Source organism: Marmota flaviventris, chromosome 1, assembly GCF_047511675.1.
Source record: "Marmota flaviventris isolate mMarFla1 chromosome 1, mMarFla1.hap1, whole genome shotgun sequence".
Taxonomy (NCBI): Eukaryota; Metazoa; Chordata; class Mammalia; order Rodentia; family Sciuridae; genus Marmota; species Marmota flaviventris.
Window position 1 is genome coordinate 115,899,406 of NC_092498.1, and position 26,740 is coordinate 115,926,145.

Sequence of the window (26,740 nt, forward strand, 5' to 3'; positions counted from 1 at the left end):
CCTCAGGAGGTTCCGTGGCAGGGAACTGAGACCTGTGGATGATTCAGCCCCTGTGGAACCTTCAGATGAGTGCAACCCCAGGAGAGACGAGGCTGAGTCAGAAGCACCCAGCTCAGCCACTCCCCACTTCCTGCCCAAAGTGGTGTGAGGTGTTTTCTGTTGTTTCAAGGTGCTAAGTTTGGAGGTCACTGTGACATTGTGGTAGACAATGGCTAGGTACTTGTTCAATATTGTTAATGAGCTGGGTGCAGTGTTGCGCTCCGTAGGTTGAGGCTGGAGGATGGCAAGTTCAAAGCCAGCCTCAGCCACAGTGAGGCCCTAAGCAACTCTGTGAGACCCTGTCTCTAAATAAAATACAAAAAAGGGCTCAGTGATTAAGGAGCCTGATACCAAATATAAAAAATAATGTTAATGAATAAGTGAAACGTATGCTCTTGCCGGATGCTTGCTTTATCGATAATGTCCGATATCTGGGGAAACTTGTGTCCCAGCTTTCTATATAAGGACAGAGTCTTCACAAGTTCTTGAAATATAAGTAGAAACCATCTGCAAGGAGCACTTAAAGGGAAATCAAATTTGTAATCTCAGCCAATCTGGGTTTTCAGTTCTGCCAAGTTCAGGACACCATATATATTTTTGTGACAAACTTCAAAATAAGAATGAGCCATGTGCAACTGCATAATGTCACTGTCCTAGAAAAAGTACATGTGCTAGACTTTAAATATATCAGCTTGGAAACGCCACTTAAGGATTGTTTCTATGGTATCAACCTATTTAAATTTGTAACTGAGCAAAGCTTTTTTATTTCCCCCAAATTTTTTTTGGAGGCCATGTGGAAACTTCAGTGTTCCATAGGCTGCATAGGGGAGTGGTCAGCATGTGGATAGAGACAGGGTAAAGGAAACCGTCTTTGAAGGTTGAGGAACTGAAGACACAGTGATGTACACAGGGCGTTTGTGCTTGTGACCGTGAATGCCCACCAATCACTTTAAGGTTGGCTCAGATAGGTCCATCTGGGCGGGGTGGTGCATCCCTGTAATCCTAGCGGTTCCGGAGGCTGAGGCAGGAGGAGTTCAAAGCCAGCCTCAGCAACAGTGAGGCACTAAGCAGCCCAGTGAGACCCTGTCTCTCAATAAAATTTAAAATAGGGCTGGTGATGTGGCTCAGTGGGCGAGCGTCCTGGGTTCAATCCCTGGTACACCTCCCCCACACTGAAAAAAAAAAAAGAATTAAGTGAATTAAGCCAGGGAAAGTGATCAGAAGAGACCCCAGCAAAGAACCAGTAGGTCAGCCTCAGTGACTTCTGCCCTGCTCTGCCCTGTGCTGTGGCATTTAATTATTTGAATTATTTAATTATTTCAATGCCACATATGACATTCAGTTGTCACATCTCTGTAGTCTCCTTCAGTCTGGAGCAGTTCCAGGTCTTCCCTTGACTGTCATGGCCTTGGCACTCCAAGGTTACAGGCTAGCTCTTCTGTAGAATGTCCCTTTATTTGGGTTTGTCTGTTAAATCCTCCTGATTAGACTTTGCATCTTTGGCAGGACTAAGATGGGAACAAGGCTGTGATCTTCTTGGGGCATTTTAACAACTGGCGCATAACTTCATTCTGTCTACCTCCTGACAGTGCACCTGCTCATCATGTGACCAGTCTGCACTCCTGTCTCATGACAGTCCATAAGATTCCCCTCTCCCAAAACCACCCAGTGAGGTGCATCTGACGAAGTGAATCCATGGGCATCAGCTGCCCTCACCATCCACTTACCTGCAGCTCTGAAGTCTGGTAAAGCCAGAAACACAGTTAGGAGGAGCCAAGCTTCCTTTTATTTTTGGCCTTAACATATAAACCTGTGTCTAGTTTCAGGCCCAGACTTAAAACCCTATCTTTTCTCCTTGTTTCCCTCAATCTGCTTGAGGACTTTGCAGTGTTCTGCTCTTCCCTTCACCTGCTCCTGGGCTCCAACCCCAGTCTCTAGTTTCTTTCTAGAGTACATACCATGTGTCATGCACAGTGACTCCACGTATCTCTGTGGAGAGAGAGAGACCATCCAGTCACAGTCCCCGTTCCTAGGAGAGCCATGCTTAACTGGCTTTATGTAGGTTTTCGTTGAATTCATAGCAACCATGGAAGCCACACCACATCCAGTAGTACTTCATGTACACTTACAGCGATCGCCTCCTGGATCTTTTTGATCACACGGAGATGAGAGGAACAACCAACGCTTCCGAAGCACCTACTGTGTGCCAGCTACAGTCTCCCCTGCCTACACAGTTCATTTTACTGAATCCTCAACCATTTTGCGTGGTGGGGTGGGGGTGAGGGCTTCCCGTGGTGTGATGCCTGGCTCCAGGCCCAGCTGGGACACGGCTGGACCGAGAGGGAAGCCCGGAGCCGGCGCGCTCCTTGTCTGCGTGGAGTCCCCGGGTGGGCGCTTCCCGCAGGGCGGGTCCTGTCCTGTGGGCACGCAGCGCGTTTAAATTAGACCAGTGAGTGGAGGGATTTATTCGCCAGCCGGTTGGAAAGAAGACAGGAAAATATTCCTGGAGAGAATACTGGGAGCTCTAGACTTGGCCCGCTTAGCCCGTCACTGTCCCCAAACTCTGGCACCAGGCGACTACTGAGCCCACGCCGGCGCCTACAGCGAGGGCTAGGAATTCGCAGCCTTGACGTTCGTCATTCTCTTTTGAACGCCGCGTCCCCGGCCACTCTCCGTCGCTCCCCTCTTGGGAGCCAGTCCTTCATCCCCACTGTACAGATTCAGGGTCGCGGCCTGGCACAGGCGCCTCCTTAGGCCAAGCCGGCTCAACGACATCCTCGCCAGTCACCCCAGCTGGGCCGTCGCGGCGGGGAGGCGGTCGCGGCGGGGAACTCCGCCCCCAGACACACGGGCCCTGCGCCTCTGCCTCTCTCTTCTATTACCTTAGTCCCTTGCCACAGGAACCGACCCGCTCTAGCGTTGTAGAGCTGCCAAGGCAACCAGCGCGACACTTCCGCTGTTGGGACGTCACTTCCGGCGCGCCGGCCCGGGTACATCCGGGTTCAGGCCACCGCCGGGAAGGGCTTTTCGCGGAGCGTGCGGAGCTGTGTTCGGTTCGCTGGGCGGCTCTTAGAGGTGAGCAGGACGTGGATGAGGGGGATGCTGCCCCGCAGGGAGTGCGGGCGAGGGCGAGGGGTGGGCGGACCGTGGCCTTTCCGCCGTGGGGTCCATTTCGCAGAGAGCCCTGCCCCGGCCGGAAGAGGGGCGGCGCCGCTTGGGGTCCTCGGGGAGTCCCGGCCTGGGCGGAGTTGGGGACTCCTAGACAGCAGGGTAGAGGCAGGTCCGAGTCCTGGCCTGGGCCTTGCCAGCACTGGCACCCGGACAGATGCTTCCCTTTGCGTGGTGTAAGTATCCTTCTTGCAGAAATGTCTCGATGCCGCCATCAAGTAGCCAGCCTCGAGCGCCCAGTGTGTACTTGGCATCTACCGGGGGCCCTGCAGCCTGTGACTGACCTGGGGTTTCCACTGTTCCCTGTGTCCCAGGAGGCATAGTGTAATTTAATCCAGTGAACCTGGGGCCTACCCCTCCTTTGAGAACATGTCCCGCCTGTGCACTCCTGGGTGAGGTGGAGCTGCTGCGTTCAAGCAGTGCCCCAGTGGGAGGAAGCAGGGACAGCTTTCTCACAGCTGACCGGAGTCGGCCACTGCCCGAGGAAGTAGGGATCTCCTGACCCTGAAGGCCACTTGCAACAGTCGGTAGACAAGAACACAATGGGTGTCACATAATGAGTATTACTCTGTAGGGCATCATGCTTGGCACCTTATACACACTGAGGTTCACGCGCTGAGTATCTGGTAGAGTTGGGTTTGAATTCAGGCAATGATTTTAATTTGCCCGATTGCAGTCACCTTGCTAGATTTGGTCTGTAGTCCAACACAACCAATGGTGATGAACTGCGGCATGGAACTGTTGTTTCTTGACTATTTGCTGTGAGCTCAGTTGTTTTTAATTTTTAAAAGGACTTTTTTTTTTGCCCAGCGGGTCTGCGCACACCTGTAGTCCTAGTGGCTCTGTAGACTGAGACAGGAGAATTACGCGAGTTCAAAGCCATGGCCTCAGCAATGGCGAAGTGCTTAGCAACTCTAAAATACATAGTAGGGCTGGATATGGCTCAGTGATTGAGTACCCCTGAGTTCAATCCCTAGTACCAAAAAAGAATATTCTTTGCTTTTTTTAGTACCAGAGATTGAACCCAGGGGCACTTAACCACTGGGCCACATCCCAGCCCTTTTGTTTTATTTTGAGACAGTGTCTTGCAGAGTTGTTTAGGGTCTTGCTAAGTTGCTGAGGCTGGCCTTAAACTCGTGATCCTCCTGCCTCAGCCTCCCATCTTGCTGGGATTAAAGGCATTCGACACCATGCCAGGTGTTCAGTGACTTTTAAGTGCCTCATTGAATCGTCTTTGCAAGCATTCTTTAATGTTGGTGCAGTTATCAATCTCAATTTAAGAAAGAGCCAGATCTTATCACAGCTACAGATCTCATCACTTAGTACTGATTGTTTTTTTCTGAAATAGTATCTGTTTTGTTGAATATTCACAATGATTTTGGTGAACTTTGAATTTGGAGGAAGTGTTGAGGGCAGCCAGGAGTAGAAACTCCCAGGAAATCCTCAAGCTGCTGCCTCCAGGACTCATCACACACTGTGTCCTGTTTGTCCTTTCCCTAGTAACTGGCCATGTCTCTGTCCCATTTGTACCGGGACGGGGAAGGCCACATGGACGATGATGACGATGAGCGAGAGAACTTTGAGATCACCGACTGGGACCTCCAGAATGAGTTCAACCCCCACCGGCAGCGCCACTGGCAGACCAAGGAGGAGGCCACCTATGGGGTGTGGGCCGAGCGTGACTCAGATGAGGAGAGGCCCAGTTTTGGAGGAAAACGGTACTGGCTGCATGGGCCCTCCCCCTTGCCTTAGGAAGTGGGGAGGATGGGAGTGGGGGGCCGCTCCCTGGCAGTGCTTCTCCTGGCCTTATGGAGTCCCCTGGCTGCGTCAGCAGGAGGAGCAGGTCCTCCCAGGCTGTCCTTCACTTATGTAGCCATCAGCATGTGGTCACTGAATAATTACTGCATACTTGGCCTTGTGCTCTACACTGTCTCCCTGGAGCTCAGACTTTAGTGGGTAACAACAGGTTTTAATCTACAACTCAGTAACTATAACTGTGATTTAGGACAGGAAGGAAGCAAGAATGCCCTGGAGGGTATTTAGCTTATTCTGGGAGGTCAGGGAAGAGTTCCCTGGAGAAGTGACCCTTAACTGATAGGAAAATGGAAGGGGGCTAAGGTGGTGGGACAGGGTGAGTGTACAGAGGACCTTGTTTGGAGGCCCGAGGTGTCCACAGGGCACTGAAGATCTGTAGGCTGGAGAGGAGGGGGTGGGACTTGAGACGGGATTGTAGGGGAAGGGGAGAGCCCTGTCACAGGTGTGCGAAGGAGGCAGGGAGCCCCAGTGATGGCAGAGAGCTCTTTGAGGAGGCCAAGGCTGTGGTCCCAGCAGCAGTGTGGCGGGGGTAGGCTAGGGTGGTGGCCAGGAGGTGAGAGTGTAGGCCAGAGGTCCTCTCCCTGGGGTGGGAGTCTTGCTTATGCTGGCCTCAACTCACTCACCCATGTGTGCCTCCAGGCTGTGGACTCCTGAGGCTGGGCCCCTAAGGGGTGTCTTTTTCCCAGAAAGAACAGGGTGAAAGAACCTAGGGGTCTGTTCAGCCTCCTCTCACCCGCAGCAGGTGTAAAAGCATATGATACGTAGGTCAGAGGTCAAGACTTGCATGGTCAAGGGCTGATAGGAGTAGCCCACAGATACTGGCCACTCGTCCTGCGGACTTCATAGACTGGGCTCCGTTCCCTTAGGACAAAGGGGCCATTACTATCCTCCTCGTTGTTGGTGAAGAAATTAAGACTCAGAGTCATACAGCGAAGCAGAAACCAAGCTGGAAACAAAACCTGGAGCTCCGTGGTTCTGGAGTTTGGGCTCTAAACCACCAAATTGTCGCATCTTTTAGGAAAAAGTTCCCTGAGTTCTGTTGCTCCTGTGGGGTGTTTAATGCCTAGCTCAGTCCTTTTATAAAGCACCACTCTACTTGGCAGTTTTCCAGGACATCTTTTCTGTGTTCCTCTAACCACACAGGGTTGTTTCACACAAAAGGAGCTGGGTTAGTGACTTACCGTAAGTGTTGGTCTTGAAGCAGTCACGGTTTAAATAGTACATTTCACAAGGTTAATTTCCTGGGTGTTTTAGTTTAGTTCTCATATTTAAATGAATTTAGTGGATATGAGCTTCTAAGTTCAATTAATATATTTATTAACATACTTCACATTCATATAATCTTTTAGTGAATTTTACTTGTGTATGTGTTTGTTTTTTTTTTTGTGGTGCAGGGGATAGAGCCCATGGCCTTATGCATTCAAGGCAAGCACTCTGCCAACTAAGCAAGATCCCCAGCCCTTGAGTATGATTTTTATCTATTTGAATTTCTACTCCTATTTTATTATTGGACTTGAAATAATGTTTACAACAAATACTTTTAAGGTAGATTAGATTTTAAAAAGTGTAAAAGGGAAATTAGGTCATCAAGTTTTATCTTGAATTTATAATTAACTCAATATTGATATCTTAAAAATATATATTTAGTTGTAGATAAACACACAGTATCTTTATTTATTTTTATGTGGTGCTGAGGATTAAACCCAGTGCCTCACATATGCAAGGCAAGCGCTTTATCGCTGAGCTACAGCCCCAGCCCCTCAATATTGTTATTGATGTATCTTCAGCTATAAATTTGAATTGAACGTCCCAGGTAAACATGTTAAATGTGATCACATGAAGCCTGGCCTGGGGTCCTTTTCATATACTGACATACAAATAAATATGTTACTCTTTTTTTTTTAAATAATTTTTTAGTTGCCAATGGACCTTTATTTATTTATTTATATGTGGTGCTGAGGATGGAACCCAGTGCCTCACACGTGCTAGGCAAGTGCTCTGTCACTGAGCCTCAGCCTCAGCCCAAATAATTGTGTTACTCTTTTAAAATGGATCCCACGAGTCCGCTCTGAGGACTTCCTTGTGAGCCCAGTTCCAGACAGGGCCAGCTGCAGAAGAGTTCTTTACTGACCAGGGCTTGCGTCTGTGCCTGCAGGGCCCGCGACTACTCTGCACCCGTCAACTTCATCAGCGCAGGGCTCAAGAAAGGGGCGGCTGAGGAGGCAGTGCTGGAAGATTCTGAGGATGAAGAGAAACCGATTAAGCAGGAAGACTTTCCTAAAGATTTTGGACCAAAGAAGTTAAAAACGGTAGAGTCTTTATCGCAGGATTGTCACCTGAGTAATGTCCTCCAGAGGCTTCCTGGCAGGGAAGCTCAGCAGGCCCTCTCACGCGGTGGGATCTCTTCCTTCTTGACGGGCGTCACTGATCTGTTTGGTTCATGATGCTCTTTTCCTGTAGTGCTCTGTAGCCATCAGGCCATTTTCTCATGGGTCAGGCTTCTGCAAGTTTTTCTCACAAGTAAACTTTGGTCATTCTGTTTTGCAGGGCGGCAATTTTAAGCCCAGCCAGAAAGGTTTTGCAGGAGGAACCAAATCTTTCATGGACTTTGGCAGCTGGGAAAGACACACGAAGGGAATTGGGCAGAAGCTTCTTCAGAAGATGGGCTACGTCCCTGGGCGAGGTCTTGGGAAGAACGCACAGGGTACGGCAGCAGCTCCCTGGAGTCCTGTGGGGAGGCCGGGCTCGCTCCTCTCCGCCTTTTCCCTTTTAAGGGGACTCTGACTCTCTGGCCTCGTTTGCCCATGCAGGACGGTTGTGCTCCTTGGCTCCCTTGCTGTCTCAAAACCCAGTTAAACAAAAGACACTGAGTGAGAGAAAGTACTAAGGTCTGAACCAGGCTGACGTGACGTGACATGGCTTCCTTGTGTCCTGACTCGGGTTTCTAAAACATGGATCAGTGGCCAACATTTAGACATCAGCCTGTTTCACCTAAAGTTCTGTATTGTGCGTGGCAGGAGTGTAGCTGGATCATATGGTCCCTCGGCCTGCATGTGGCCTTTGTCTAGATGTAGTGTCCCACTCCTATACACTATGCTTTTTATGGGAACCATCCTGTGCCCTGAAGGCCCAGGGAAAGTTTGTGATCCTGCTCATGAGGGTTTTGGTAAAAACAAATAAACAAACAACAAAAACTGGGGCTAGGGACACACGCTTGCTACCTGGGAGGCTGAGGCAGGAGGCCTTGGGTTTGAGACCAGCCACAGCCAGCTAGCGAGGCCCTCAGCAAGGGCTGGGATGTGGCTCATACCACAGTGCCCCTGGGTTCAGTCCCCAGTGCCTCCCTCCCAGGAAAAGGTCCATGAGTGTCAGTATGACTCTAAGTGGCCTTCGCAGCAGCTGGGACCTGTGGCTGTGGCTTTGGGCGAGTCTGTCCTTGCTCTGCTACACGGTCTCCTCTGGTCCTCCCCCACCAGCTCCAGTGAGTCACTGTCCCTCTCCCACATCTCTTGAGTCAGAGCCACACAGATCAGGCAATAGGCCCCTTCCTGCAGGAACTTTTCCTTTTTGAGCTTCTTCCTACGAATGGTCACCAACCTGATGCAGTCTGAAGTGTCCTCTGTGGTTGGAGTTCCAGTCTTAAATGGTTGTTGTCAGTCAGTCGGGTTGGGTTGGAAACATTAGCTGTGTGGGAAGTACAGGAAGTGGAAAGAAGGTGATGGTGACTGGGAGGGATGGAGAAGGGGTGACCTTGAGCTTTAGCAGACTTCAGGGGGATCACCGCTAACGTCTTGTAGTCCTGATTGTGAATGTCTGTCACGTGTACGTGCAGGGCTTGAACATGGTGTGAATATGCAGATAGGGCGGGGTGGGCTCCTGGCCCATGTTTGAGGAACCCCGTGTGGAAGGCAGCACCCTCAGGTGGAGGCGCTATGTCTGGTAGCTCGAACCTCTGTGCCTGAGCCTTCAAGGGGTGGAGTGTCAGATTTCGCACGCCTGTGTTCTCAACTGCAGGGGACTTGTTCTTTTCTTGTCCACTAACACAGTGAGCATGAGTAGCAGTGGAAATCTGTGTTTGGGACATAAATAACCCAAGGTCAACAAACTGTTAGCAGCATAAATGCTCAGAACTTTGAAACCATGTGGGACGTGACAGTGTTCCAAGGACAGGCCACAGAGCTCCTTTAGGGCAGTGAAATTTTGTGTAAGGAGCCAGGACTGTGTGCTACTCAAGTGGCTTGTTCAGTCCACGGGTTGATCTGATCTGAAGCCTTACTTTTCGTCTCTTGCTGGGTTGGCAGGAATCATCAACCCCATCGAAGCCAAACAGAGGAAAGGGAAAGGAGCCGTGGGGGCCTATGGCTCGGAGCGGACCACGCAGTCCCTGCAGGACTTCCCTGTGGTGGACTCGGAAGAAGAAGCCGAAGAGGTAAGGGAAGGTGGGAGATGAGGGTGGGGTGTCCCGTGCCACTGTGGTAGCTGCCTGTCCGTCCTCTCATGCGTCCTCTCAGTCTTCAGGTGTTCATTTTGGCCATAGGCTGGGTACTCTGCTGGAGACTGGGTGTCTCTTGAGTGGACATAGCGCCCGTTGGGCAGTATATAGGCAATGACAGTGGGGAGAGATGGCAGATGTGCCGGGTGCACTGGTGCAGACCTGTGATCCCAGTGACTCAGGAGGCTGAGGTAGGAGGATCGCAAGTTCAAGGCCAGCTTCAGAAATTGAGCACAACTCTCAATAACTTAACAAGACCATGTCACAAAATAAAAAAGGAAGAGAACTGGGGATGGAGTCCTGTGGTAAAGGCTGCTGGGCTTCATCCCCAGTACGGGGGGAAGGAGAGAGGGTGTACTAGGAGGTGCCTAGGCGGAAAGTGAGGCTGGGTGTCGAGCTGCCTGGGAAATCTTGGGGGGACTGCAGTATTCATTTGAGACCCAGAGGAAGAGAAGGTGCTAGCAGCAGGGAGAATGGAGAGGCCAGAGGACGTGCATGAGAAACTCTTTGATGGGAACGTGGGAGACCATGGAGGAGGGCGGCAGACCCAACAGGGAGGGAGGGGGCTGCCACAGTCTCCTGGCCTCCGTGGCTGTTGGGGTCCTGGCGTGGCTATACTCCAGCTGCAAGGGGCAGCTCTTTGTCCCTTGGCGCTCATGAGCAAAAGTAGGATGCTACAAAGCAGCCTGACATTGCTGTTCTTGTCACCCACCATCTCCTGTTAAGTGGGAGGAGGCGTTTGATGAAGTGTACTTGACGACTCTGTGCAGAAGCCCACAGGTGTCTGTGTTAAGTAGGCAAGCCGGGTGGCCCAGCCAGGAGTGGCGGGCAGTGAGCACACCCATGGGGGCGTGGCCATCTGAAGGGCTCTCCCCTGCTCAGCTCCAGGCAAGTGTTGCTGTAGGAGATCGAGAGACTTTCCCAGAGTATCCCAAACTTCAGAAGTTGTTTCTTTTGGTACCCTCAACCATTGAACCCCACCCCGGCCCTATTGTATCTTATTTAGAGACAGGGTCTTGCTTAGGGCCTCGCCGTTTGCTGAGGCTGGCCTTGAACTCATGATCCTCCTCCCTCAGCCTCCTGAGCCTCTGGGATGACAGGTGTGCACCATTGTGCCTGGCTTCAGAAGTCTTTTTGAGGAAAAAAAAAATGTACAGATTTAAGCCAGTGTGAGAAAAAGAGGGACAGTCACAAAAGCTGGACCTTCTGAGGGCTGGACGGAGTCTCCTTAGCCTAGACTCTTTCTCCTTCAGAGAAGTCATTTTGCAGTTTTGGGAGTGAACTCAGAGCCTTGCCTGTGCTAGGTGCACTCAGCTCCATCCCCAGGAAGGATCTCACTGAATTGTCCAGGCTGCTCTTGAACTCTTGACCTTCCTCCCTCAGTCCCCTGAGTAGCTGGCCCCGCAGGCTGCAGCACCCGGGTTCACATTATTTCCAGTCGGAGCCGCGTTCTCCTGTACTTAATCTTACACGTGGTGTTCCTGAGTTTTACAGGAGGGCAGCTGAAAACTAGCGTAGCGCCGGCCTAGAGTCTGTGCTCAGTAAACGCTGCCTTTCCTTTTTTTTGTTCTCGTTTCTATGGGGTGCACCTGCCTCCGGAACCTGTGGGAGGGTGGGCATCAGGGAGTGTCAGCAGGTGGCTTAGTGTCCCATGGCACAGTTCTTCATGCAGAGCCCGGCACACGCTCATCTGGGCAGCTGGTGATTGTCTTGGTGGCTTCAGTGGCCACACCTCCTGTGAACAGTGGTATTCCCCATGGAGACTGACTGCGTGCCTCTGGTGCAGGAGTTTCAGAAGGAGCTGAGCCAGTGGAGAAAAGACCCCAGTGGGAGCAAGAAGAAGCCCAAGTACTCCTACAAGACGGTGGAGGAGCTGAAGGCCAAGGGCAGGATCAGCAAGAAGCTCACGGCTCCCCAGAAGGAACTTTCTCAGGTCAAGGTATGGGGCTGGGGACCTGGTCCAGGATGGGGGAAAGAGAAGCCACGCCCAGGGTGACGGTGATGGCTGGCCATTTCCTAAGGTTCTCTTGCCTTCCGTCAGGCTGCTGCTTTTCTTGAACCCTCTCCTCCTGCCCTGGTGGGACATTCCTGTCTTTAAAATCTGCGCATGTCCTTGTTCTTAATGTGACAGGGTTCCAGAGGTGGCAGGACTGTTCTGGATCCTTCCACTTTGCTAGACCTTCAGCTTTTTTTCAGGTTTGGTTTGGGTTTTGGCAGTTAGTTTGCACCTAAAGCTTTACTTGAGGCTGAGGAGAGGTTCCTAGGACAGCCACCAAGATAAAGAACACAGAAGTCGCCCAGGCCTTACGTGCCGGGAAGCTGGCAGCGACTCTGGCCGGGAGCGTGGGGAGTGTCAGGGCACTGTGCTGGGGACACTGGAGTCTGAGCTCAAGCCCAAAGTTCTGCTTTGCTGGTGGATGGAGTCTGCATGCGCTGTGGGCCTCTGTAGCTGGAGAGTCCGTCCTGTGTCGGCAGCTGACCACGCAGGGCCTGCCGAGTGGCACCAACCCCAAGGTAGCAGCCAGCCGTGCCGTCCTGACCCCAGCAGCTCATCCTCGTTTTCTTTCTGCGTTCTTGTCTCAAATATTTGGAGAATGAATTTCATGGACAGTACAACAAGGCCAGGGGGAAAGGGGTGGGGTTTACTCAAGTGACAAGGAAAGAGGTGGAACTCGCAGGCTGAGAGGAGGCCCGAGAGCAGGCTGTGCTTGGCTGGGGAGTGACGTCGCTCCTGGGTCACCGCTGCTGTCCAGGCGTATCCAGTCAGGTCCCTAAAGCATGAGTCCTCGGGGTCAGCTCTGCACTTTCCTGCAGTCTCCACTCAGGTCTCCCCACTTCTGCTCTCCCACTGCTCACTGGGCCCAGGCTGCGCTGCCTCAGGGAACCGCCCCTACGCCCTGGCTTCCTCGGCCCTGACTCCTCATGCCCAGGCTCTCCCCAGTATGGCCGCAGTCCCTGCTCCCCACTGCTGCTCCAGCCCACGGAGACTGCCACTCCTCTGCCATCTCTGAGTGGGTGGCCTGGGAGTCATTCCAGCAAGGATGCCACTGTCATGTGCTCCTGCAGTGCTCATTCCCGTCGCCTTCCCAAGGGCTGAGAGCAGTGGAGATGGCTGCCCGTGGCCAGGCAGAGGACAGGTGTCACCAGCTCAAAGAAGCCCCGGTGGTGTTCTCAACTCGCCCAGCATGCTGCGTGGCATGTTATCTGGGGACAATCAGGAACAGGTGCTAGGTCCCACCCAGCGAGGTTGAGTCGGATCTGGGCTGAAGCCCTGGGAGCTCTTTCTAGGCTAGTCACTCTTATTTAAAGCAACAAATGATTATTCAGAGGCACAGGCCACACTCAGATTCCCTCAGTTTTCCTAAAATGTTAGAAGTAGTTCATTCCTAAGTTGCCTTAGTCCAATAACTATGTTTATTGTTTTTATATTTTTAAAAATTTTATTACAAGAGTAATGTGTAGGGCATTTTAAGAAATTAGGAAATTCAGAGAATAAAAACATGAACAATAGTACCCACCCTCCCAAGGTCACCAAAGTTGAACGCCTTATACACCTCCTTTTAGGTCTTTCCCTGTGCTTCTGGGCATCTGTGTGTAGCTTTTACCAAAAGGCCATATTTTGATTATCAAGTTTTGTTAGCTGCTTTGACGAGTAGAGCTTCTACTTTTCCATGAAAATAGGTTCCTTTGCTAACACTCAGTCCCTATTCAAATGTCCTGTTTCCTAAGGTCCTCCGTCTGGATCATTCAGAGGGATCCAGCCTCGGGCTCTCTGCACCCGTTCTGTCCCCGAGCCTCCTCTGATCTAGTCCCCCATGGAGCCACCTTGAGACACGCTGCCCTCTCACAGCTCTGCTAAGCTGTGGTTGACACTCCTGCCCACATCCTGGTGACGGGCAGCAATGGTGGGCGCTAACCCGTGTCCTTTCTGCTCCCGCTCCAGGTCATTGACATGACGGGCCGGGAGCAGAAGGTCTACTACAGCTACAGCCAGATCAGCCACAAGCACAACGTGCCCGACGACGGACTCCCGCCGCAGTCCCAGCTGCCACCCCTGCCCGGCAAGGAGGCCAAAGCCCCCGGCTTCGCCCTGCCCGAGCTGGAGCACAACCTGCAGCTGCTCATCGACCTCACGGAGCAGGAGATCATCCAGAACGACCGGCAGCTGCAGTATGAGCGGGACATGGTGGTGAACCTGTCCCACGAGCTGGAGAAGATGACCGAGGTCCTGGAGCACGAGGAGCGCGTCATCTCCAACCTGAGCCGGGTGCTGGAGATGGTGGAGGAGTGCGAGCGGCGCATGCAGCCCAGCTGCCCCAACCCCCTCACCCTGGACGAGTGCGCCCGCGTCTTCCAGACCCTGCAGGACAAGTACTACGAGGAGTACCGCATGTCGGACCGCGTGGACCTGGCCGTGGCCATCGTCTACCCGCTCATGAAGGACTACTTCAAGGAGTGGGATCCCCTCAAGGTGAGCTGGGGAGCTGTGGCCGCTCTGGGCTGGGGCGCGCCCTGCTGAGGAGGGCAGAGCGGGAGGGCCGGCTGACGCCCTTCTCCTCAGGACTGCACCTACGGCACGGAGATCATCTCCAAGTGGAAGAGCCTCCTGGAGAACGACCAGATCCTGTCCCACGGCGGTCAGGACCTCTCCGCAGATGCCTTTCACAGGTACCACAGTGGGCGCTGCGCTCCTGGCCCGGGGGTCGCTGGAGGCAGGGGACAGTGGAGGTGTCCGTGTTAACCTGCTGCGCACCGGTTCTGCTCTGGGAATTTAAACCACTCCCTGCTTGCTCAGCCTGGTTGTCAAGTGTCTGTTCAGGGCCAGCCACATGCTGGGTGCTAGGCTTTACCTGGGGGACTGCAGCCAGCTCTGGTCCACCGTGCAGCCTGCTGGGTACATGGTAGCGAGTAACGAGGGCGAGCACTTACTTAGAGTGGGAATCGGAACAGAGGTCACTCAGGAAGGGACATCAAGCTATGGCCCAGAGGGTCAGAGGTGTCAGCTGTGGGTAGAGCTCTAGGTGGGACAGCATCTGTAACCTGGAAAGGAGCCTTCTGCTGGGGCCTGTGAGCCTGTGTCATCTGCAGCAGACTTGCCAGGCGGGTGGGCACTAGCAGGGGGACCCAGGCCAAGCAGGCCGGCAGGGGAGGTCAGGTTAGCCAGGTGGGGCCTCCGGTTCTGGTTCTGGCTGCTTCTGTGCTGTTGCTTTTCCTTGTTCTGTGGTCAGGGTTAGGGAGGTGGTGGTGGCTGGGGTGCTTGGAAACCCATCCTTGGGGTAACCAGGGCCCTCTGCCTGCCGCAGGCTCATCTGGGAAGTCTGGATGCCTTTTGTTCGAAATATCGTCAACCAGTGGCAGCCAAGAAACTGTGACCCAATGGTGGACTTCCTGGACAGCTGGGTACATATCATCCCCGTGTGGATCCTGGACAACATCCTGGACCAGCTCATCTTCCCCAAGCTGCAGAAGGAGGTAGGCCGAGCCCTGGGGACAGCTGTGGTCAGCGACCCTGGGACTGTGGAGCATTTCTCCTGCCTTCCGCTGTTAGAATGCCTGGAATTCAGAGTCCATCAGCACAGCCCTTTGTCCTGTGGCAGAGTCCAGCCCTCTCCTCGGGACTTTCCCCCAGGCCTTCTAGAGGGAATTCATTTCTTGAGGTTTCAATGAAATTAGCCTCGTGGGTCTCTGAGGTTTAACACGTCATGTGTTTGTTGGGGTTGGTGTCTTAGTTCCGGGGACATGGAATGTGAAATGCCTATAGGCACCTTGGTCACCATAGAGGGGAGGCTGGGTCATCTACATGAGTGCCAGGGACAGTCTGCACAGTGGCACAGGCCACGATCCCAAGAGCCTAAGGCAGGAGCGTCACAGGTGCGTGGCCAGCCTCAGCAACTTAGTGTGGCCCTATCTAAACATAAACAGGGCTGGGGACGGGGCTGTGGCCAAGGCCCTGGTTCAGTCCCCAGCATCAGGAAGATAAATGGAAAGGGACGTGGCCTGGGCCAGGAGAGCAGGGCCTCCCTCCTCAAGGATAGTCCTCACCCACAGCCGCACGGGGTGGGTTCCAGATGGCTTCAGGCTGCATCAGCTGCTCTTTTCCCTGACCCTCTGCAGGTGGACAACTGGAATCCCCTGACGGACACGGTCCCCATCCACTCCTGGATCCATCCGTGGCTGCCCCTCATGCAGGCGCGGCTGGAGCCCCTCTACTCCCCCATCCGCAGCAAGCTGTCCAGCGCCCTGCAGAAGTGGCACCCCAGCGACTCCTCGGCCAAGCTCATCCTCCAGCCCTGGAAGGACGTCTTCACCCCCGGCTCCTGGGAGGCGTTCATGGTCAAGAACATCGTGCCCAAGCTGGGTGAGGAGATGGAGAGCGTGCATTCAGTCGTGGCCTTGGGTCCCTGGCCCTGCGGTCAGCGGTGGAGAAACGCCCTGGGGTCCCTCCTGCTGTTTACCGTGGCATCGATTGAAAGCCTGCAGTGGGGATGTGCAGGTCACTGCGTCATGGCTTTCCTGGCTGGTCCGTTTCTGGCCCTGGAAGCAGCACAGCCGTTGGCGTTCTGGGATGGCCGTGGGGTCGCGCTCTAAATTACTAGGGGGTTATTTGGGGGTAAGAGGAAAAAAGTGATTTTTTAAGAATCGCTATGGTGAGCGCTTAAAATGACCTTTAAATGCAGCTTAAAGACCGATGTCGTCCGTGGCTCTGCTGGTAGGAAGGCTGACCTTGGGGACGGTTTCTCCTGCAGGGATGTGTCTGGGTGAGCTGGTCATCAACCCCCACCAGCAGCACATGGACGCCTTCTACTGGGTCATCGACTGGGAGGGGATGATCTCCGTCTCCAGCCTGGTGGGGCTCCTCGAGAAGCACTTCTTCCCCAAGTGGCTCCAGGTGCACTTGGTTTGCTTTGTCGTGGGAGGAGAGGTGGCAGGGTGGGGACATTCCTTGATTTTCTGGCAAGGCTTGACTATAGTTGCGATTCCACTTGAACACACATCACCAAGGGGAGGCATTGTCTGTCATGACAGTGGCCCCCCTGTTCCCTGAGCACTCTCTCTGCTCTGTGTCACTCCTCCCAGTCCTGTGGGGGAGGGACTGTGACATCCCTGACATGGAGGCCGAGCTCAGCAGGTTTCCTGTAAGGGCACTTAGACACAGACTGGCTCTGAAGTCCTTGCTCTGAAGTGCCACTTCTCAGCTCCTAGAAACCCGTCAAGTGGTGTCACTCACTTGGAGGACCAGCGTCAACACAAGGGCTGCTCTGGGAAGGTGGCCCTGCTGTTGCTGTGGGGTGAAGGTTCCCTTTCCTCCCGGCAGGTGCTGTGCTCCTGGCTCAGTAATGGCCCCAATTACGAGGAGATCACCAAGTGGTACCTGGGCTGGAAGTCCATGTTCTCAGACCAGGTGCTGGCCCATCCATCTGTCAAGGACAAGTTTAATGAAGCACTGGACATCATGAACAGGGCGGTGTCCTCTAATGTTGGTGAGTGAGGATCCCCATGGTGGAGGTCTTGGCCCCACATCCCCGGTCTCTAAACACACGAATGACAGCACCCGGGTTCTGGGATCCACAGGCTGCCTGCGTAGTACATGGATAGCTGCCTGCTGGACCCAGTTCTCTGTCCACTATGTCTGCTGCCCAGGTCCACTGGGCTGGTGGGGCCTATTCCCTGATGGAGGTTGGCTGCAGCTGGATTCAGACGCTGCTGCTCCAGCCTAGCGTGGCCTGGTGCTTTGGAGGCTCCCTGTGCCAGCCAGCTGGCCTTGGGGTGCTGCTTGTGCCCGTAGCTTGTAGCGGGGGTTTTGGGGTCAGGGTGGACGGTGTCTCGCTGAGCAGTTGCTTAACCTCTCTGGGCTCCACGTTCCTCATTGGTTACAGAGGGATTACATGGGTTGGGGCCTGTGCTAGGTCACGGTGACGTGGTCTCTGTTCCCAGAGCTGCTCAAGTCACTCTGCCTAGATGAGGAGTCAGTTTTAGGTTCACATTTTGACACTTGGGAGCGTCCCAGTCCTGTGCGGTTGCCTGAGCCAAGGCCATTGATGCGCTTGGCCAGCTCCGCTGGGGCTGCAGCATGCTTCATCTAATGCGTTTCAGGGCCTAGTGGCTCGGCTTGCTCAGGGACATGGCGGTGCAGGGTGGTGGCTGGGACTGTCATTTCTGTCCCCTTTTAATTCTATTCACCGGGTTTCCTGAAAACAGCTGGAATTCACAGGTGACGTCATTACACACTCTTTAATGAGGCAGATGAGCTTCTGTGCTGCTCTCCTGTCCAGGTCCCTCGAGGGCTGTGTCCATCTTCACCTTCTCTAGACATTCTCCCCCAGCCACCCCCAGGTTTCATGTTCCCAGAACCATTCCCTGCCTGGAGCCCTCAGTGTCTGTGGCCCTCCGTCACCCTCCAGGCTCTGCTCTCCTAGAGTCGGGGACCTGAGTGGATAAGTTAAAACACGGCAGGTGTCCCAGAGCGGAGCCAAGGGCCTAAGATGGCCGCGCTGGGAATGAATGAGTTCCCAGGGTACTAAGAGCGGCCAGCATGCAGTGGAGGCTCTGGGGGACACTTTGGAGACGGAGCCGTGACTGAAGTCAAGGTTGCTGGCAGTCAGGAGGACCCTCCCATTTATGTTGGCGGTTTACCCTGGTTATCCGACATCAGTCTGATCTACAGATTAGTTTTTGTGATACTGTCCGCTTGTCCAAAGTCCCCCCAGTCACTTGAGTCTGAGGCAGAGCTGCCCTCGGGTGAGTCATGAGCACAGCCCAGACTAGATCAAGTGATGGTCAGTTTCCCTTACGCCTTTCCTCCCTTCCCTGTCTCAGGGGCCTACATGCAGCCGGGAGCGCGGGAGAACATCGCCTACCTCACCCACACGGAGCGGAGGAAGGACTTCCAGTACGAGGCCATGCAGGAGCGCCGTGAGGCCGAGAACATGGCCCAGAGGGGCATCGGTGTGGCCTCCAGCTCTGTGCCCATGAACTTTAAGGACCTCATTGAGACCAAGGCCGAGGAACACAACATCGTGTTCATGCCCGTCATCGGCAAGCGGCACGAGGGGAAGCAGCTGTACACCTTTGGCCGCATCGTGATCTACATTGACCGGGGGGTGGTGTTTGTCCAGGGTGAGAAGACCTGGGTGCCCACCTCCCTGCAGAGCCTCATCGACATGGCCAAATAGACCAGAGAGGTGCCTCACAGAGGCGATGTGCACGAACAGTGTTTGATTATCTTTGAGGTCAGGCCAGGCCACTAGGAAGAACACTGCTTTACAAGTGCATCAGTCCTGTTCTGGGTGCTGGAGTTAAACTCAGGGGTGCTTAACCACTGAGCCACATCCCCAGCTCCCTTTTTAATATTTTATTTAGGGACAGGGTCTCACCAAGTTGCTTAGGGCCTCGCTAAGTTGCTGAGGCTGGCTTTGAGTTCACAGTCCTCCTGCCTCAGCCTCCTGAGCTGCTGGGATGACAGGCATGTGCCACCGCACCTGGCTGACCAGTGTCGGTCTTCACACTGAGTTCTCAGGCTATACATCATCCTAAAAGCACCTCAGCTGGTGAGGTGCACTGTAGTGAGTGCAGGTCAGCAACAGGGTCTATCGTTATCTTCCTGATGATTTCAAGGTCCTCGCAGTCCTGATACTCTGGTTCTTCCCCAAATGCCCACACATCCCTGGAGAGCTGTTCCAGCTTTTGTGCAGGGAACCAGTGAACAGAGGTGTCATTAAAGGTGTCTGTGTACTGGGGTGTCTGAGGCAGCTCGAGTTCCTCCAGCCCTTCCAGAATCTGAGCAGAAAAATTCAAACATGATGACATCAGTCACACCAGGGTCCACACTTCCTGCTAAATTTCACCACCTCGTCCCTTGGAAAAAATAAGGAATAGGAGACTACTGATGCTCTAGCACAGGGCATTGACACCCCTAGGACAGTGGTGTGCTGGACAGTGACCCTGATATAGGGGCAATCAGGAAAACACTAAGGGGGTGCTGAAATGTCACAGCTCTCTGGAACACACCCCCATGGAGAGGGTTGCTGATGGTACAGTGCTGTCACTGTCTCCACTGGCAGAGTGTCTACCCGGAGCAAAGCTGGACTCTCCACAGTGAGCAGGGGAGTGGTTCCACCCTTTTCCCGCCAGGCCCCTTTATTCAGATACCTTTGCAACATAAGGGTAATTTTTCTGCAGAATCCTTGTCAACAACCTAGAAATTAAAATAATACAATTATGAGGTGTGAAGATGGTTTTATTTAAATTAAGACTTGTAGGAAAGTGAGATGACCTAAATATAGTAAGAGTTAAAGAAATACCAGGGGAGGTTAAACAGAGGATGTGAAGACCTAGGGCTTTTGCCTGTGTCCCCAGGAGATGACAGCACACCTGAGCATCAGAGGTGAAAGGGGGCGGAGCAGTGGGCAGCTATGGCAGATATGGAGAGTGTTTCAAGGACACCTCTGTCACTAGGGGAGAGATTATTTGTAAAGAGACTCTAAACTGCTGCACAGCTTGACTGAGGGTCTAAAATCTGACTTGGACTGGGGACAAGGCTCGGTGGCAGAGCACTTGCCTGGTGTGTGTGACACCCTGGTGCCCATCCCCAGCACTTCAAAACCTGACTGTCCCCCTTTAGCTGTTTCCTTACAGAGCAGCATTTCCTAGGGCAGGATGGCAGGGGATGCACTCTGCCTGTGGCAGTCTGCTGTGGGTGTCACCTCTGGGCTGACCCAATGGCAGTGTTCTTGGGGTTACCTCTCCTCCAGGCCCTTGAAACTGTTCCCGATGATGACCATCTTAGAAAGGGCATCTACTGACCAGTTGCTCCATAAAAGGTTGTTGTACAAGGCTGTCCCGCAGTGGGGCATGTAGAAGACGGTGGGCTGGCCACAAATACTCCGCTTTCCTTCCTGGGAACATGAAATGACAAGTGTGACCTCTGGCAGGGCATACTTCTTTCAGCAGGTGACGGAGACCTCAGGACAGATGTCAACATGAGCTAAGAGACAACTGAGCATCACCTGTCATCCCAGTGCCTCTGGAGGCTGAGGCAGGAGGATCTCATCAAAGCCAGCCTCAGCAACAGTGAGGCCCTAAGCAACTTAGTGAAACTCTGTCTCTAAATAAAACACCAAAATAGGGATGGACGGGGCTCAGTAGACAAGTGCTCCTGAGTAACACCGCTGCCCCGGCCACCAAAAAAAAAAAAAAAAAGACAACTAAACCCCAGGTGGACAAAACTGGAGCTTGTTCCAGTTTAGTCTACACTGTTATGTGGGATGGGGTGTTGGGAGGCCATCATGCCTAACAGGTATGCCCCAGTAGCACAGAAAGCTCTGGAGGAGGTAGGGGGCTTCTTGGGTCACTATCAAAAAGGACAGGAGGGACAGCTGTGGTGTCTCCATGTACTGTAGTTAGTGATCCTTGCCTCCTGTCTCACTTTCTGCAGATCCCCTTCAGATGTCCCCCGGGAGCATAGACCACTGTTCTACAGCCAAACTCCCTGGCTGTATGGCTGCTGCCACCTCTGTGGTTTCTCCACCTGCAGCTTCCTTTGTGTTGGATGGAACCCAGGGCCTCATGCATGCTGGGCAAGCTCTCCACCACTGAGCCCCAGCCCCAGCCCCAGCCCCAGCCCCCTTTATGTTAATAAGAAACCTCAGTGGACTCCTCATCATCCAGCTCTGCATAAGCTTCCTGCAGTCCTGGTTCTGTCCCTTTAGCAAATTCCTGGCAGATCTTCAAACCCCAGTTCAGACCCAGAGAAGCTCCCTGTCCTTCCCAGCACCCCACTACACTGCTGCATTCACCACTGGGGTTCACAGGCCACACGCCCTGGTAGCCATAGGCTCCCTAAAGTGGACTGGCTCTCGGTGATCCTGGTCTCTGGCAAGCTCCCTGCCCAGCCCAGAGAAGGCACTCAGAAGACCATCTGGACTGAGCACCAGTGTTCCAGGACCCTGTCAGCACTGGGGACCGACTTGTCAGCAGGGCCTTTGTTGGAGGTTATGTAATGAGCCATGAAATGGCAGTTTCAGGACACAGAGGAATCAAATGATCCTCTAATCCCCAAGAGGATGCAAATCTAGATTCAGAGGTCTCTGCGCATCCTGGCTTCTGTCCTGTCCTGTGGAAGGGCTTCTCCTTCAGAGGCCTTGGGAATGTCAAAGCTCTTGGAGGTGCTGGGGCAGCGGAGGACCTGTTCACAGGTCCCAGCCAGGTCTTCTGTCCCCTTTTACTACCTCTCCCGGGACAGGGTGCAGCCTGACTAGACAGACTCATTTGACGCACCCGGACTGTGCCTTCTTGAGTTTTAGGTAGTGCAGCAAATACCAACTTAGAATAATTTTTGGACAAAAACTCCTCACAAAAATTTTGCAAACCTGACTTGCTGTGGTTCATGCTCTTTGTGTAAGTTTTTTTGACAGGACCATGACATAAAGCAAAATGTGGGTGACTGATTGATTAGTCACACTGTACAGACACGGGGAGGGAAGTGGGTGGTGGAGAGGGGCCACCACCACCGCAGAGAGGCACTCTGCTCTGGTCAGGATCCTCATGTGGCCCACCCGCTTCCCCACCGCTCACCTCGTTCTCAGGGAGAACAGTCACCCCGAGGGAGTGAAGAACAGCGATTTCAAGCTGGCTGAACAGAGGGTCATAGACCCAACAGTGACTTCTGGGGATCTGCGAGGGAAGAAGAGTGGCCTCAGCCCAAACACCCACAGCACAGTGCACGAGGCCAGGGAGGGGGGGTGCAGGCGGGTCCGATGCTCACCTGGCACTTTTCCAGGAACAGAAGCAGAAACGCAAGCTGGGTTCTTGCTGTGACGCAGGTGGCAAAGCTGCCAATGCCGTAGCACACACACTTGATGTGGCAGACTCCCCTGACCAGGGCCTCTCCTGGGTTGGGGTCAGGGGCCACATCCTGCTCATCGGGTGAGGTGAGATGCAGGTTTCCAAGGGCATCTGAAAGGGTCCCTACGGGAGCCTCCAGTTGTCCCAGCTGTTTTGTAAGACACTGGCTGATGGTTTCTGAAAGAGCCCGCAGCCAAGGTGCATCAGGGGCCACGCTCTGACCCTGTGAGCCAAGCCACCAGACCCAGGGCAAGACGGCTTCAACTCTCAGACAGAAAAGCTGCCCGGCACATACAGCCACACCCAGGGCAGACAGATGATCTGTGTCCCGGACCCCCACAGCCCCAGACCCCCACAGCCCAGGACCCCCACAGCCCCAGACCCAAGAGAGACTTTCAACAAAACGTGGCTTTCCCTCATGGGCGGTTTCCTCTAAAACTCGAATGTGAACTCAACTCTAATTTGACGGGAGACGTTTGGTAATTGCAAGCTACGCTCTGAAATACTTTTTAGATTAGAGGAGCATAACTTTCAAAATCACTATAAATGTCAAGGTGTAGAAATATTTCATATGTAAAAGTTAAAAAAAAAAAAAAAAAGGCTGAAGGTGTCAAGAACCTAATGAATGCTGTTCTGTTGAACTCCTGTCCCACAGAGGCAGGTTCTTGTCCCTTTTTTTATTATATTGGTACTGAATTCTGTTGAACAAAGCTACATCCAAAACAAAACAAAAAGCCATGCATTCCAGTAACAAGATAGCAATTTTCACTTGTCAAATCAGCAAAGCTGTCTTTACATAAGACCCCAGGCTAGGAGAGCTGCGCAGGAAAACTGGCTCTTTAGGTTCTTGCTGATAAGAGACTTGGGGGAAAAATTGTTTGGAAACAGCATGATAACGGACACGGAGTTGGTCACTTGCCTTTCACTTAATTCCGCTTCTGGGACTTTATCCTAATAGATCACACTAAATTTGGCACAAGCTTTATGCATAAAGATGCTACCTGCAAAGTTATATAAAAATAACTAAAATATAAAGGAAAAAAAAGCCCTCAATAAAAATGACACCCATGGTAAGCTCACTCAGGGCATGAATATCATGTTGCCACATTACATGTAGGAAAGGATCACGATGGCAGGAAACAGCCTGCCGCGTGCTGTCCAGGAAGAAGAACAGGATAAAAATAAGCCACAGCAATAATGATAAGGACAGTCAGTATTTACTGCCTTCTGTGCAGCGGGCAAGCACGGTTCCAAGCACCAAATTGTCTCATTTAATTCTCATGCCTATGTTACAGGATACAGATGTTATTACCCTCATTTCACAGAGAAAGAAACTGAGCGTCACATTTAGTTAATTGCCAAGAGACACAGCCCTAAGGGGGAGTCACAAACACAGCTCTGTGAAGCAAGGTGCTCTCCAAGGAGGGTTACATTCCCCTCTCTGCCCATATCCACATCCTCCTCTCCCTCCTTCCACCGTCCCCTTGGCCAGTGGTACTCACCCAAGGCTGCGCTCCAGAAGTCAGAGACGAGCAGGTCCCCTCTGTGGAGAAAAGTATAGCATGCTCACCTCCCACCCGTGTCAGGGCTGCCCGAGCTGTGACCTCCTGACGACAAGTTGGCTGCATGGGAGGTGAAGGGACCTCCGGTGCAGAGCCCACCCTTACTGACTGAATGACAAGAAGGGAAACAAATTTTGACATGTTCAGGGTCCTCATATATTCTGCTGGGGACAGAGAGGGCCTCCGGGAGGAGGCCTCAGGTGCCCAGGGGCAGATCTGGATCCGTTTGGCATCCTTAGTCCACAACCATGCCTGGCACTGTTACAGCTCAATAAATCGTTAAATTCTTTGATTGTTTTTGAGCTTTAGTCTCCTCATGTCTGGAATGGGGATAAAAACTGTTCCCACATGGAGGGCGACAGGAGGAATGCAGTGGTCTGACATTCTTAGTACAGTGCCACACAGCAGGTACTCCATAGTCTTTGTCATATAAAACATTCAAAATCATAGAGACAAACGTGTTTGCCAGGGTTGGGAGGAGAGGTGGAAACTGCCGTGTTATGTGTACGGGGTTTCAGTTTTACAAGATGAAAGACCTATGGAGGTAGGTGGGGGTGACCGCTGCATGACATTACGGATGTATTTAACACCGTGGAAGTGCTGAAGCATGTTCTTAAAAATGGTTAAGATGATCAACTATGTTATGTGCATTTTGCCACAATAAAAAAAAAGATTTTAAAAAAAGATTCTAGGGGGCTGGGGTTGTGGCTCAGCAATAGAGCATTCACCTAGCATGCGCAAGGCCCTGGGTTCGATCCTTAGTACCACATAAAAATAAGTAAACAAAATAAAGGTATTGGCCTAACCAAATAAATAAATAAATATTTTTTAAAAAAAGATTCTAAGGGGAGAGTAAAAGAAGAGACAAATGAAGTGTTTGGTGTCTTTGCTCAGGTCATCTGCCTTCCACAAGCCATAAGCCAGGGACTATTTAGGGGGTTCAGGAAGGAGTGGACAGTATTGAAAAACATCTGCCCAGAGGTTGCCCAGGTTCCTCACAACAGGTAAAGCAGAGCTCCACTCTGCATGGCAATGCTGTCAACTGGCAAATACGTGCATAGTCAGCATGTAGAGCCCTGGGCCCCTCCCTATCCAGGGCAGTGGTGACTTGACATAGAGGAGTGCTGGGAGAAGCGGGGAGCTCCTGGGAGATTCTGAAGAAATTGAGGAAATAACAGTGAATAGAGATATTGTGGTGGTTTGGATGTGACGTGTCCTCCAAAAGGTCACATGTGAGACAATGTAAGAAGGTTCAGAGGAGAAATTATTGGCTTATAAGAGTCTTAACCCAATCAGTGAATTGATCCCCATAAGGATTAAGTGAGTGGTAATTAAAGGGTAGGGTATGGCTTAGGGGCTTATGATTGTATCTGGCCAGTGGAGTCTCTCTGCTTTCTGATCACGATGTGAGATGCTTCCTCTGCCATACTCTTCCACCATGTTCTCTCTGCCTCACCTCCAGCCCCAAGGAATGGAACTGGCCTTCTATGGACTAAGACCTCTGAAACTGTGAGCCCCCTAACTTATCCTCTACTACAGTTGTTCTGGTCAGGTCGTTTAGTCACATCAGTGAAAAAGCCAACTAAAACAGATAGGGAAAAGCACTCAGGAGGCTGAGGCAGGAGGATCTATATTCTAGGCCAGCCTGGGCAACCTAGTGAGACCACTGTCACTCTCACACACAGTTACCCCAAGCCCCAAGACACATTCACTTTCATTGCACCTTCAGAGATCTTAGAAAGAATTGTTTTTATTTCCCAGTCTCAACCAGTTGGTTAACGGTTTGGATTCACAGGACCCTCTGGTAGAAATTAATCTAACTTCTATCTCTTGTGATATTTCTTCACTCACTGATGTGAATCACGGCTAAAGCTGTTAGTTATTGAGCTCTAACAGGACTGCAAGTAAATAAAAATACTAAACAGTAGTAGGTAGCATTTACTAAATACCTCCTGTGTTGGGCACTTCTGTGCTTTCTAACTACAGGGCAGGGTATGGGGGGATTTGGGTAGAATAAGAGTCCTGAATAATGACAAGATGAAAGCACAGGTTTTGGAGTCACAACGATCTGAATTTGGAAGCTGGTTCCATGCCTCGCCCATGTCTCTTTGAGCTACCAGCATTCTAACAGCGTGTGTAGACGGTTTAAGCCAGTGCTAGGCACACAGCATCCATCCCAAAACTAATGGTGGTGGTGACAGTCACGTGTTCCTAATACCAACACCAACCAACCTCGGGCCGGGCGGGAAGCGCCATGCCCGGCCGGCGCTCTCCGCGGGCAGGAGACGGTTCCGTCCACTGCATTGGAATCCCGGGGTTGACCTACGCGGGCCGTGTTTGCAAGCCCGTCCCACAAAGGGGAACGCCATGGGCGCAGCTGTCACTGCCGCAGGAGGAACGAGACGCGCTTACAATAGACCGGGTCCGCAGCGGGCGAGTCGCCTGCATTAAAGCCTCACAGTGGCCCCAGGACAGGTGCGCAGCACGTCCCCGTCCCCACCGTACAGCTAGGGCGACCGAAGCCCTGCGAGGCGCCTCTGCCCGCCAGGATTGGCCCGCACTCACTGGGCCTCCCGGAGCCGACGCAGCACGACTCCGCTGTCCGCCTCGGGCTGTGCCTCCCGGCCGCCGACCTCCGCCTCCCTCCGCCGCGGCCGCCTCGCCGCCGCCGAGCGCCTCCTTCGCGGGGCCGCCTGCACCCAAGGTTCCAGCGCCACGGCCGCCGCCATTGGCCCTGACGTCACCGCCGAGCGGCGCGCCGGCCTGACGTCACTAGCGCGCGGCGGCTCGCGGCCCGCGTGAGGGGGCGGGAGGCGGGAGG

At 52.9% G+C, this 26,740-nt stretch overlaps 2 protein-coding genes across 3 annotated transcripts; one reads left to right on the top strand and one right to left on the bottom strand.

Moving 5' to 3' along the window:
* Nucleotides 1-3,025: 3,025 nt before the first annotated feature.
* Tfip11 (tuftelin interacting protein 11) lies at nt 3,026-19,733 on the top strand. Of its 2 annotated transcripts, none has more exons than XM_027955877.2 (13): nt 3,026-3,114; nt 4,708-4,925; nt 7,178-7,331; nt 7,570-7,726; nt 9,324-9,451; nt 11,301-11,453; nt 13,458-13,985; nt 14,076-14,182; nt 14,818-14,986; nt 15,629-15,872; nt 16,261-16,403; nt 16,830-16,995; nt 18,332-19,733. In XM_027955877.2, exons 2-13 carry the CDS (start codon nt 4,717-4,719, stop codon nt 18,685-18,687), a joined length of 2,514 nt encoding a protein of 837 aa, XP_027811678.2. In that variant the 5' UTR covers nt 3,026-3,114; nt 4,708-4,716; the 3' UTR covers nt 18,688-19,733. The 2 variants fall into 2 exon arrangements, with proteins under 2 accessions (XP_027811678.2, XP_071471144.1); XM_071615043.1 differs by lacking the exon at nt 3,026-3,114 and adding an exon at nt 3,292-3,383.
* Srrd (SRR1 domain containing) lies at nt 18,791-26,670 on the bottom strand. The gene is made up of 7 exons (XM_027955889.3): nt 26,485-26,670; nt 23,860-23,900; nt 22,278-22,534; nt 22,088-22,186; nt 20,255-20,409; nt 19,664-19,709; nt 18,791-19,291 (listed from the first exon to the last, which is right to left on the bottom strand). Exons 1-7 carry the CDS (start codon nt 26,646-26,648, stop codon nt 19,040-19,042), a joined length of 1,014 nt encoding a protein of 337 aa, XP_027811690.2. The 5' UTR covers nt 26,649-26,670; the 3' UTR covers nt 18,791-19,039.
* Nucleotides 26,671-26,740: the final 70 nt, after the last annotated feature.